The 13,407-nt window shown below is 39.0% G+C and overlaps 1 protein-coding gene across 1 annotated transcript in view; it reads right to left on the minus strand.

Annotated features, from left to right (window-relative positions):
* Nucleotides 1-13,407, minus strand: part of DNAI3 (dynein axonemal intermediate chain 3) — an 80,311-nt gene that overhangs the window by 48,141 nt on the left and 18,763 nt on the right. The window contains exons 6-10 of the mRNA XM_043876902.1: nucleotides 12,099-12,248; nucleotides 10,688-10,887; nucleotides 5,643-5,759; nucleotides 1,833-2,023; nucleotides 945-1,069 (exon numbers count right to left, since the gene is read on the minus strand). Coding sequence (XP_043732837.1) covers nucleotides 945-1,069; nucleotides 1,833-2,023; nucleotides 5,643-5,759; nucleotides 10,688-10,887; nucleotides 12,099-12,248 — 783 coding nt within the window. The remainder of the gene's footprint in view (nucleotides 1-944; nucleotides 1,070-1,832; nucleotides 2,024-5,642; nucleotides 5,760-10,687; nucleotides 10,888-12,098; nucleotides 12,249-13,407) is intronic.

The following is a 13,407-nucleotide window of genomic DNA, read 5'->3' on the forward strand; positions in this document are numbered from 1 at the left end:
GAGGGCAGGAGGAGAAGGGGACAACAGAGGATGAGATGGTTGGATGGCATCACCGTCTCAATGGACATGAGTTTGGGTAAACTCTGGGAGTTGGTGATGGACAGGGAGGCCTGGCGTGCTGCGATTCATGGGGTTGCAAAGAGTCGGACACAACTTAGCAACTGAACTGAACTGAAGGCTTATTAGGGAAATTTTAGTTATACAATGCTTTATAGAAACAAAATATTAATATAGTTAAGTATGTTGAAAAAATTTAATCTAACACTAAACTCCCTCCCCCTAAACAGAACTCATCTTGTGCAGACCCTGGAAATTGAACACTGTGAAGGGTAAACCCAGCCTTCAGCCTATTTTATTTGGATTGCCGTGTGTTCTGGTTTAGTTTTAGTTGAGGTATTTTTTTTTTTTTTTAGTTGAGGTATTTTAAACTTGGGAGATCTCCCACAGAATTGCTGGATTCCCTCAACAAGCGGGACCACTTGACAGCAACAGCTGAAGAGTACCGTCTCCACAGATGGGCTGTGTTCTCTCCAGAGCCACAGTCCCCACGGTCTCCCACACAGGCATCTTTACTCATTACACCTCCTGCTGGTGATCCTTGGAATTGCCGAAGTGCATGGGAAACTCAAGTCTCTTTGCATTTGAAAAATTAGTATTGAAATAAAGCCCATAAAAGAGTTTACTCTTTTAAAATCATTTGAACATTTCTCTTATAATATTTTTTAAAATAATATGTTGATTTGCTCAATAAAACTTTTTCAATAGTCTAAGTGTAAACTTTGAGTTTTGCTCAAATTGAATGACCAAAAATTCTGAAGAAAGCCTAGCTTTATAGGGGTTTACAACCTTAAGTGATTATAAAATGTTTTGCAATTAAAACTGCTAAAGATATGTGAAGTAGTATTTGAAATTTTTAGACCATATGGATGACTCTCCTTTGTTACCTGAGGATGTATGGGATCAGAGAAACTCCAGAAAAGAATCAGTGATGGTTGCAGCAGTAATTTACCAGAAAAGTGGACCCTCTCTTCAAAGGACAGTCGTACAGCCACCGACACAGCTATTAGCCCTGTTTGGAACACAACTGGGAATTAAAATCTGCAGCCATTGTGCACAGAGAAGTGGTTTTAGGTTTTGTTTTTCTGCATAGTCATTGTTCACTTCCATTTTAATGAAACCTGTGTAAAAATATTCTACAGGAGACCAAGAGTATTGTTAGAGCTGTACTGTCTAATAATACACTGGTTGCCAGTAGCCACTGTTGCTTATTAGCACTTGACTGTGGCTGGTCCAAATTGAGATGGACTGTTGACATAAAATCAATGGTGCACTTTGAAGACTTAGTATGAACAAAAGATGTTTGTTTTCATGAGGAGAGGGCCAACACTGGGCGGGAAAGAGGAAGAAAGAGAGCAAGGCTGGCTCTGTCCATCGTTCCGCCCTCGCACATTCCTACCCTCTTAGCTGCTGAGCGCTTTAAAGGAGATGTGTCTCCTATCTTGCCCAGTAATCAGAGAGGTGGAGTGTTGCAGGGAGTGAAGCTAGCCTTGGGAGCCCAACAAGTCCCAGTCAAGTCCAGATTTGGCATTACACCAGCTGGGCAGTGTGGGCGCTCTGGTCCTCTCCTTATGAAGTACAGACCACAGTGTGGTCCTGAAAGGTAGCTGGGAGGAGAGATGAAGAGAGGGTGAAGAAAGCTCTTGGCAGGTGCAGGCACTCAGGAATAGAGACTGTCTTATTGAAAGTGAGCCAGTTTGCAACTTGATATATAAAAGCAACAGGTTATTCTGCTGTCATCCCAGGAGGGAATCCCAGTCAAAACTCTGCCCCACCGTAGATGACCGGATGCCAGGAGACGCAGGTGATCATCTTCTCAGTTAGGCTGTGAAGGTCAGTAAAGGACTGGTACTCTTTCAGGTGGGTATCCGTCTTATCCCCAAAGGTGCCTTCTTCTTCTGCCAGACATTTCCAGTCATGAATAAATGTATTCATGATTTCATTTTGCTGTAGGGCTATTTCCACACTATTTTGTAAAACAGAAAAGAAGAACTAAGAGGTTGGATTTTAGTATTCAATGATACGTCTTTCAGCAGCTCCTCCTGCTTCATTTATACTGAAAGAAAAAAAATGTTATCTGTTGTATTTGGTAACTAATGATTAACCCTGTGTGTAATATTAAATGACTTAAGAGAAAAAAAATTCGTGGCAGTGTGCTACTCAGAACTTCTAGGGCCAGGATACTGTTAGCTGACAGCCTCTGCATGCTCAGTTGCTTCAGGCATGCCTGACTCTTTACAACCCCATGGACTGTAGCCCACCAGGCTCCTCTGATCATGGGTTCCTCCAGGCAAGAATACTGAAGTGGATTGCCATGCCCTCCTCCAGGGGATTTCCCAACCCAGGGCTCCAGCTCACGTCTCCTGCATGGCAGGCAGATTCTTTACACTGAGCCACCGGGGAAACCCACAATAGCCTCTAACAGCATCACAGTCTGCCTCAGCTTCCTGGCCAAGGCCATGCTCTCTGTGGGTCAATGACTGACCACGGCGGCTGCAGACTCCAGGGCTGCCGATTCTGCCCCAGACGGGACTCCTCCAACAGGCCGTCTTCCTCTGCAGCTCCCTGTTGGGTTGGCCGAAACTTTGTCTGAAGCTCTCCCTGCTCAAGCATGCTTCCTCTTCCTTTATTTTTCACAGTGAACTTCTCAGTAAATGTCGACTTTGAACTTGATCTCATTTGCTTTTTGAAAACTCCAAATTGATAGAGCAAATTCTTTTAGCCACATTCAGTACCAAATGATCATGTATACTAATTATTGTATTTATATATTATTATTATACTGGTATATATAATAATTATACTATGTATGTAATTCAAAACAACAAATGAGAGTTTCTCAAGGGAAGATCTGTAGTTTAGAAATGTGTGTATATGCATGTGTGTGTGTGGTGGTTTTAGCTGTCACAGTGTCTGGGAAGTGCTAATGTGTTTAATTCTATTTCTAATCTTCCCACAATGCATGAGACAGTCCCTAAAAATGAAAAATTATCCTGCTAAAGGTACTAATATTGCTCCTTTGAAAAATAATCTGAGTACTCTTCTTAGTTTAAGGAACTCAGCTTGACAAGTTCCTGTTTTATAAGTTGCTATAATGTCTATCGTCCCTTTATGTGCTTAGGTTTGAAAACGCAGCCCACTCCCAAGGTCTCTAGGAGCTTTCCCACAATTAGAATGCCACCCAAGGTTTTACCCTAATGATTGAAAGTCCAAATAACTTGATTTTTTAAAATAAATACAATAAGTTGAAAGAGTGATTTTCAATTATGAATTTCCTAAAGAAAAAAAAAAACCCTTTAGTTAGATGATTAAATATAAGCAGTAAGTATCATAATAGATATTCCTAGCACATTAAACAAGGGTACCATTTGTAATTAATCATTCACTCCTGTTCACTGCGGGCTTCCCTGGTAGCACATTGGTAAAGAATCCGCCGGCCAATACAGGAGATGTGGGTTTGATCCCTGGGTTGAGAAGATATCCTGGAGAAGAAAATGGTAACTCACTTCAGCACTCTTGCCTGGGAAATCCCATGGACAAAGGAGCCTGGCAGGCTATAGCCTCCACAAAAGAGTCAGACAGGATTTAGCAACTAAACAACAACAACCATTCACTTCATAATTGAATATTCTTGGCTAAATTCATTTTGTACTTCATCTTTCAAACTAGATGCATTTCCTTGGACCAGCAGCATCAGCATGACCTGGAGCTATTAGAAATGCAGAGTGACAGGCTCCACCCCAGATCTACTGAGTCAGAACCTGCATTTTAACAAGATGCCCACGTGGTTCATATGCCCATTAAAGTTTGAATTACCCTGTGTAGGGCAGGTTCACACCCAGAGCTTCAAGGCTTAAACTCAGTTTCAAGTAGAAGCATTTGTTATTAATAGCATTTTTAAAATCATTTCTTTCTGTTTCAGCCTGCACTGGGAAGTAATTCACAAGGGAGAAGTGAAGACAACACCTTTTCTCTGGTTTTCTGTTTATCTCCCTGCACTGTACTGCGTGGTTCCTGAGCGTGATGAATCTGAGGTTTGCAAAGCTTGTAGTCTGAGTGAAAGCCCATGGGTATCGTTTTTTTTTTCTTAACCTCAAGATGAATGTTTCTCAGTTGCTTTGAACTCCCTTGAAGTTTCTCACTTTCCTCTCAGATCATTTTCTTCTTTTGCAAATAATGCTTGCTTTAGTTTGTTCTTGACAAAAATTCTATGAGAAGGAACTCATTTTTAATAGAGTTCTCTTCCAGAACAAAACAAGATTTATTTTAATTTTTAAAAATTAAGCAAACCTTAAAACAGTTCTAGAGTGGGAAGCATGGCTGTGATGGTTATGTGGTTTCTTTTTTATTCTTGGCCAGGGCTGTTAAAATTCCTGTACCAGTTTCCCCTCTTTCTTCTTATAGTTCTGGCTCCTCCATCCCACATCTCAAGGAAGGAATTATGAAGCTCTTCACTATCCCTCTCTTTATAAGTATGGCAACTGAAAGGGAAGAATAAAAGTCCAGGTCCAAAGATAACACACAGTGTAGATAACTGAGAATTGGCTATGGAGCATATATTCCATCAAAAATTGATTGTATATAGACAGACTTCTCATTTTTAATGTTCTTAGGAAAATTTTCAATAATTACTGAATTTTTGTGTGGAAAGGAAAAGAAACCTCAGGTATTCTGGTTTCTTTCTAATTGTCCACATAGGAAAAACTATAGCATACTTGTTGTGAGTGAGTGGCAAATAGTTAATAAGCTCTTTCTGAATAATTATACTGAAAATTTGAACCAGATTCTCTCTAGGTAACAACTTCTTGAGAGTTGTTGGAATTTTCAAGACATTTACTCTTAAAATGTTTCCTTAAAAATAAAAAAGCTTAACTTGGGCTATGTATGAATTTGTCTACCAAATCTTTAATTTTGGGAAAAAATGGAACCCAACCTGTTGGCACAGCTGGCAGACTTGTCCACCATTGGTTCCACTCATTTGAACTCTGATATCAACTTGATGAGACCTTCAAACTTCTTCTCTGGTTTAAAAGTACTCAGGGTCTGCCTAGGGCTCTGGTATGAGTGAAGGGGGCATTCTGAAGACACTTCTCTTTCAGAGCCAATAAGAGTGCAGCAACATAGGAATCAGAGGTAAGGATGACACATCCAAAAATTATATCTGAACTGAATTTGGATTCTCATTTAAAATATATTTTTGTAAATTCCTATCATGGTGATGATCACCCTCAACATCCATAACATCCCCATCTTTGTGATCCTATAAAAAATCAAGAGAAAGACTTAAATAATAGAAACCATGGTAAATAAATGGTAATTTGCCTTTAGGAAAACATGTTCAATAGTATATACCTTCCAGGTTCACACCGTTTGGTGTGGTCCTAGCTTGGAAGGTCTAGGATGTTGCTTAGCAATAGAAGGGAAAAGAAGACAGAATCTGTAGAAAGTATCACATGTTCATGGGTGTCTAAGAAGTGTCTTCACACTTTCTACCTGTACATCAGGTATGGAGTTGTTTTTTAAGGTCTCTTATTATAAGTAAACAAACACATTTTATGTTTTTTAATTTAATATAAAATTTTTACCTTGTGCACACACTATTAAGAAACTCGGTCAAAGTCTTTGATTGTCCCAATGCCTCTTTTTCTTCTTCCAAAAATTCTCTTGGGTAATATTGCGTAGTAGCATTTTTGGGACATGTCCTAATATATTAAAAGAAATCGAATACCAAAAATCAGATCAAAGACAAATATAGGTCATGGCAGGTCAAAGATTTTTCTCTGCGACCATATTAGGATATTATTTTATATTTAAATTCTATATATTGAATTTTTTCTTTACCTTAGATACCAGCTGCCATTCAAAGTATTTGTGAATTTCTCTCTGATGTAATCAGCAAGTTCTTTATTTAAAAAAATTTAGATACCATTTTAAACTTACAGAAAACTTTTAAGAAGGGTATAAGAGATTCCCATACACTCTTCACCCAGATTCATCAATTATTAACATTTCTAAAAATTTTTAATTGGAAGATAATTGCTTCAGAATGTTGTGTTGGTTTCTGCCATACAACAACGTGAATCAGTCATATATATATATATATATATATATATATATATATCAGTCATATATATATATATATATCTATATATCTCCCCTCCCTCCCACTGCCTCCCCATCCTGCCTCTCCAGGTCATAACAGAGCTGCCAGGCTGGGTCCCCATACTATGTATTAATGGCAGCTTCCCAGTAGCTATTTATTTCACACATGCTGGTATAAATATGTCAATGCCACTCTCTCAATTAGTCCCACTCTCTCCTTCCCATGCTGTGTCCAAAAGTCTGTCCTCAATTATTAATATTTTGTTACATTTGTTTTTCATTCTTTCTTCATTTCATTGAATCAGAGTTTCTAAACCAGTGAGATCCTTTCCCATCGTCTCAATCCAGGAACATTTGGTAATGTCTGGAAACAATTTTGGTTGTCACAACTGGAAGTGCTTTTGGCACCTCGTGCATAGCGCCCAGAGATGTTGTTAAACACCCTACAGAGTACAAGACAGCACCCCCCGCCCCCGACACCCCACAACAGAGAATTATCCAGACAGTGGGGTTGAGGTTGGGAAACTCTGCTCTAAATATACAAACCCAGAAATAATTTCCATTTTGGCAGTAATGAGAGCAGGATTCTGGGAGAAGCTATTCCACCCAGTTTGCTCTCAGTATTCACCTCTACCCTCGGACATTACACATTGTATTATACCTCTGGGCTTTGTCAGTTTCACCCACTAGACTGGGTGAGCTCCTTGATTTTAGGGTATGGGGCTGTGGAAAGATCATATGATACCGTCCTTAAGAGAGTGGACTCTGGTGACAGGCTGCCTGGCTTTGAAGCTGGGTTCTGTCATTTACTAGCTATGTGACCCTGAGCTAATTAATTATATGTTGGCCGAAAAGTTTGTTTGGGTTTTTCTGTTACATCATATGGAAAAACCCAAATGAACTTTCTTGCCAACCCAATATTGAACCTCTCTGTGTCTGTTTTTTAATCTCTAACTGAAGTTCTTAATGTCCCCTAGCTCACAGTGTCATGGTAAGGATTGAATGTGTAAATAGATGCAAAGCTTTTAAAACAGTGCCTAGCACATTTTATGTGCTCCAAAAATTTAGGTTGTATTTAATCTGTGTTTGTTGAACAAACGTCAGTAACATGTCTCTGAAAGGCAAGTATACTAATGGATAGTAATCAAAAAGAGTGCTAAAGAGAGTTTTGTTTATATTTAATTGAACAGTAACTTCTTTTTTCCCTGCCTAGATCAGTGTCCACAGCAGAGGACAGGATGATGGAAAGAAAGAATGTTAGTGTTGGAACCAGAGACTTGGGTTCAGATCTTAGCTTTACCTTTTGGTTTCTATCCACACTAGTACCCTCTGGGTAGGATTAAGCAAGAAATTACGTGGCACCTGGTGGCTTCATCAAAGTAGCAACATGACTGAGTCACTCTCACTTTTTAAAATGTGATTTGTTTTGTTGTTTCTCAGCAAATCTATTCATTACTGCTTAAAATTCAAATTATGTTCTAAACATTGTGCTTTCGTTTTTTACCCTCTTTGCTTTAGTTTTTTACTTTGTAAAATGAAAATAGTGTCTACCTCAGATGGCAGTTGTGAGAATTGACTGAGTTGTGTGGGCAAAGTACTTAGAAGAATGCCTGGTGTGTCCTAAGAACACTGTAAACATTTGTTTTCATAGTCATTAATCTTTGAACCTCACCTCTGATGTTTTTTTTTTTTTACTTCTTCCATCACAATCATATATCCCATCTTTTCCACCTAGTTTCTGATCTTAGTAAATGGTACCAGCATTCTCCCAAGTTACATGGATGTGAACTATCTGAATTCCTTTTGATTCACTCCTTCACACTTTACTCCACTTTGTGGATCAAGATCTGCAGCTATTTCTCATTTTTTCTCTCCATCTACATAGAAACAACTGTCCATCATGATCACTCAACATGCATGGAGAGCCTACTAACTCTAAAGTCTTGTGGTTAGGGTCCCTGCCGTCATAAGTTCCTTCCTGAGTCTACCCTGGCTGACTCATTCTTTTTATTTTTTTTGGAGTATAATTATTTTACAATGTTGCATTCGTTTCCTGTGTACAATGACGTGAATCAGCTATATGTATACATATATCCCCTCCCTTTTGGACCTCTTCTCACTCCACCCGCATCCCACCCATCTAGGTCATCACAGGGCACCAAGATGGGCTTCCTGTACTTCACATCAGGGTCCCACTATTTATCTATTCTACACATAGTAGTATCTATATGTCAATCCTAATCTCCCAACTCCTCCCTTCCTTCCCTTCCCCTGCTCTGTCCACAAGTCCATTTCCTATGTCTGCATCTTTATTGCTGCCCTGGAAATAGGTTCATCTGTACTATTTTTCTAGATTCCACATATATGCTTTAATATACAGTATTTGTTTTCCTATTTCTGACTTACTTTACTCTGTATGACAGACTCTAGGTCCATCCACATCTCTACAAATGACCCAATTTCATTCCTTTTTATGGCTGAGTAAACAGAAATCTCTAGTTGGCTTGACTAAGAACTTTGTCTCAAAATCCAAGTTTCTTTTGTACTAATGAATCACCACTCTCCTTCCGGTCTTACCCTTACTTGTCAGTGTTTAATAATTTTTGATGTCCTAATTCTCTGCCAAGACTTGACTACCAGTCTTTGTCTACCAATCCTTGTCTTTCTCTTCATCTCTTTTGGTTTGGCCTGTCTGGCCATATGCCTCCCTGGCTTCTGACTCATGTCTTGTCCTGACCCCTGGAATCTACGTACATGTGCTCTAACTTAAAAAATTCACCCAAGGATTAAGTGTAGTTAGAAAAAAACATCAAAAGGAGTTAGCTTTGGGGGTCCTTTTATGTTTAAAAGTTGGGAGGACAAGGATCCAGTAAAAGAGACTGAGAAGGAGCTGCCAGTGAGTTAGAAAAAGTACATTGAATATTGCTCATAAGCCAAGAAGAAGAGACAGTCAACCATGTTAAATACTGCTGAGAAATGGAGAGAGAGGGTATCTGAAAACTGGATTAGGCAATCAGACCATTGCAGGTCTTTGGTGACCTCATTAAGACTAGAATGGGCTTAAGACAGAATGGAAGAAGAGAAGGTAGAATTAGAAAATGTGGAAAACTTCTGTGAAGAGTTTTGTTGTTAAGAAAAAATAAAGCAGAGAAATTAGCTAATTGTTTGTTGGTTCTAATGATGGGAGTTTTAGGATTTTGTATTTACACATGTCCCCTTTTCACTCTTTCATGGTTTACTGCCACCACTTTATTTTAGACGCTGGTCACATTTTACCTGTGACCAGGTTTAATTATAGAAGACTTATCTGGGCTTCTCAGGTGGCTCAGTGGGTAAAGAATCTGCCTGCAATGCAGGAGACATGGGCTTGATCCCTGGGTCAGGAAGATCCCCTGGAGGGAGGCATGGCAACTCACTTCAGTATTCTTGCCTGGAGAATCCCATGGACAGACTTGCCTGGCAGGCTACAGTCCATAGGGTTGCAAAGAGTCAGATATGACTAAGTGACTCACACACACACACACACACACAAACACACAGACTCTGGCCAGTCTCCTCAACTACAGGCTTTTTTCCCCCTCTGTACTCCAATACATACTGCCTGGCTCATCTTATTATTTTTTTTTATTTAAAATTTTTTAAATTATGAAAGTATGATAACACATGTACAGGTGACTTGGAAAATACAGGATAAGGTTACATATAGTTCCACTATATATTCCAATTTTTTAAAAGTAGATAAATTAAGATTTTTAGTTGGAGTTTCAGTACTAAACTCTCAAAAATTAATCTGGCTCAACTTATTTAATAGCTCTAATCTTTCCTCTTCTTTGCTTCAGAACTTGAAAAAATTCCTGCCTGCCTGCCACAGAGAATCTGCTTGTCTTCTGCCTCTGCTACTCCTTCCACCCAACCTGGGCTAGTCCTTTGCAAACTCTGCTTATACCACCCCCTGGAACTGTTCAGGTCATTAAAAAAAATTCTGGGCAGTTTTCCCTTTCTCTAGGTCTCAAAATCATATCCAACATGTGTGGTTTATCTTCTATAGATCTAAAATTATTTCAGAATAAAAGTTTTTTAATCCTAAAAATAAGCCTGTGTGTATGCTAAGTTGCTTTAGTCGTGTCTGACTCTTTGCAAGCTCATGGACTGTAGCCTGCTAGGGTCCCCTGTCCGTGAGATTCTCCAGGCAAGAATACTGGAGTGGGTTTCCATACCCTACTCTAGGGGATCGTCCTAACCCAGGGATTGAACTCACGTCTCCTGCTTTACAGGCCCATTCTTTACCGCTGAGCCACTGAGCCCCTTTACACAGTCATATATATACTTGTATTTCATTTTCCTAGTAAGATTTTTAAAAAGCATCAGTGATTATAATTAGTTTTTTTTTTAAGCTGGATTACTCTGTGGCATCACTCTCAATTAGTTTCTATTATAAAGCTCTCTCACAGTAATCACAGATACTGCTAGGTTTTTCCACAGTTGCTTTTGAAAAAAAAATATATATATATATTAATTTCATACTTACCATCTTGTCTGAGTACTTGTTTCCTTGATTTGGGGGACTACTTGCATGCCAATATCTCTCTCAAGTTGTTTAAGAGTGAAATTTTTATCTGGGTAGGCTGTACATTCGATATAGGCATCTTTCACACTGGAAGCATTCTGGTCACTGAACTTAATGGGGGCGCCAAATTCACTTCGTTTTCGAGAAATCATATATGTAATCTGCAACACAGGTGAGCAGTAAAGGAGACAAAAGTCTCTGGAGAAGAACGGATGTGTGGTCGACAGCACTGGTGCTCTGCCCACATCCTCTTGGATGTAATTTCTGTGCACCTTTCCAGGTCATGCGCTCTCGGTTCCCAAAGCCGCCACCTATTGCTCCTCCACGGAGGATGCTCTAGGGCTACCAGGCCAATCTGCCTGATGGTACAAGGAACAGGAAGTGACTGGCAGCTTGTATCCTGACCAGGGACAGACGGTAGGAGACACAGGTAAGCCCATCTCTTTTGCTTCTGTTTGGGACAACTCTGAGGTGTACCTTACACTCCAGAGTTCCCTAGGGGTGCATGCTGAAGCCTTCCCTCTGCTAGACTTTTGCCTAAGAGTGCACCCTTGCAGGGCTTCTGCCATGTCTCTGTCCTGCTGCTCCCCCCATTCTTTTCTGAGACACTTTAATCACTTGTACACAACTGCTCCTCGCAGGGGCTGCTCTGGGAATGCCCTAGTTTCCTAGGGCTGCTGTAATCACACACCACAGACTAGGCGGCTTAAAACAACAGGAATTTTAAAAAAAAAAAAACAACAGGAATTTATTCTCACTCATTTATGGAGGGTAGAAGTCTGTAATACATAGCTGTGTGTATATATATATAGTATATATATAGTGTGTATAATAGTATAGTGTGTATATATAGCTGATTCATTTCCTTGTACAGCAGAAACCAACACAATATAGTAAAGCAACTATACCCCGACTTAAAAAAAAGGACAAGAGCTGTTAGAGGGTTGGTTCCTTCTGAAGACTCTGCGGGGAAATGTGTTCCCTGCCTCTTCCCTTGCTTCTGCTGTCACAGCCAGCAATCCTAGGTGTTCCCTCGGGGCAGATCTATCACTCCAACCTCTGCCCCCATCTTCCATGGTGTTCTCCTGGTGTCTCTGTCTTCACAACCCCATCTTCTTATAAAGACCCCTGCCATATTGGATAAAACTCCCCTTATTTCCTTTCTGAAGTACTGGAGGGTAGGACTTGGACTTATCTTTCGGGAGGAGATATAGTTCAACCCATAACACCCACCTAAGACAGTGACCATTCTTCTATCAGAAGAAAAACCATAACCCCACAGCAAACATAGCAAAGCATATGGATTCCCTAGGAATAAGTGTTGCTCAGCTCTAGGGAGGTGATGACTGGAGATCATATTCAAGCTGCTGACCTGTTTTGTAGATTCCTTAACTGATTCTTCTTCGATTTCTTTTTCACTGCCCAAAGAAACCCATGGTTTAGAAATAGGTGGCTTATAAATATATGTTTCTTCAGGAATATGATCTTTATATTCTTCTTGTTCTTCTGGTAGTTCTGGGGGCTGGAATAAAATAAATAGCATTCTAAAATGTATTACCAGAAAACAAGATGTGTGATAAGAAAAAAGTATTGAAGAATATGGAATGCTAAAACTTGATAAAATACAAAACTAATTTTCTCTGATTTAATAATGCTTTTTTATAAGAGGATTACATGTATGAATAAACATGATATCCACTAAATTATAAAGAGTGAATGTTTTTTTAAACCAAGATGTCTGCAAGGAAGAGGAGCGGAGAGATACAGATATGGATATAAGTACAGAAATAGATATATAGATGTTCATTGCTACCTTATTCATAATAGTGGAAAAAAATGGGCAATTAAATGAATCTCAGTAGGGAAAGGGTTGATACACTGTGGAATAATCAGAAAATAAAATCTCATAAAACAATTGGAATGAACAAACTCAATCTGTATGTATATGATGTCTAAATGTGTCAAAATGAACAGATCCTAGAATTTTACAATTCAGTGAAAAACAAGCTGCAAAACAAGTTGTATAATTTTAGGTAAATTTTAAGCAATAAGATATATTACCTGTAGAACATACATACATGGTGACAGTATGAAACCATGAACAAAAGACGATAACAACCTTGGAACAATAGTTCCTTATAGAGATGTTTGAAAAATTGAATTAAGAAGGATGTAAGAGGGAGTGAAACGTTATCTGTTATATTTTGTTTCAAAAGAATTTAAAGTAAACATGATAAAATATCAATATTAACATTTGTTAATTCTGTGTAGATATTTGTTTCATCATGAATACCTTTCTATACACTGGAAATGTTCTACCATAATAAAAAACTAAAACACAGAGAAAAACAACCATAAAAATGAAATTGAAAATGTTGACTAACAAATATATAAAATTTAAAAAGTCTTAGGTATTTTAAAACTCTATGGCTTTCCTTTATTTTTCTTGCTACTGGGCAACCATGCAAACTCCTCTGTCTCCCTCACTTTGACTACACTTCCTCATGAGGATGCTAGATCAGAAGGCAACTTGTTACCGTTCATGACCACTTTGAATACAACAACCCAAAGGTGAACTGACTTCTTTTCCTTGGAAACTACCATTCTTTTATTTTTTGCTTATCTTTGACACCCAGTTCCCTTCAACTGCCCACTGACCAAGTTGTCCTTTCAAATTTTTG

This window comes from Cervus elaphus, chromosome 20 (assembly GCF_910594005.1).
Source record: "Cervus elaphus chromosome 20, mCerEla1.1, whole genome shotgun sequence".
In the NCBI taxonomy this organism is placed as follows: Eukaryota; Metazoa; Chordata; class Mammalia; order Artiodactyla; family Cervidae; genus Cervus; species Cervus elaphus.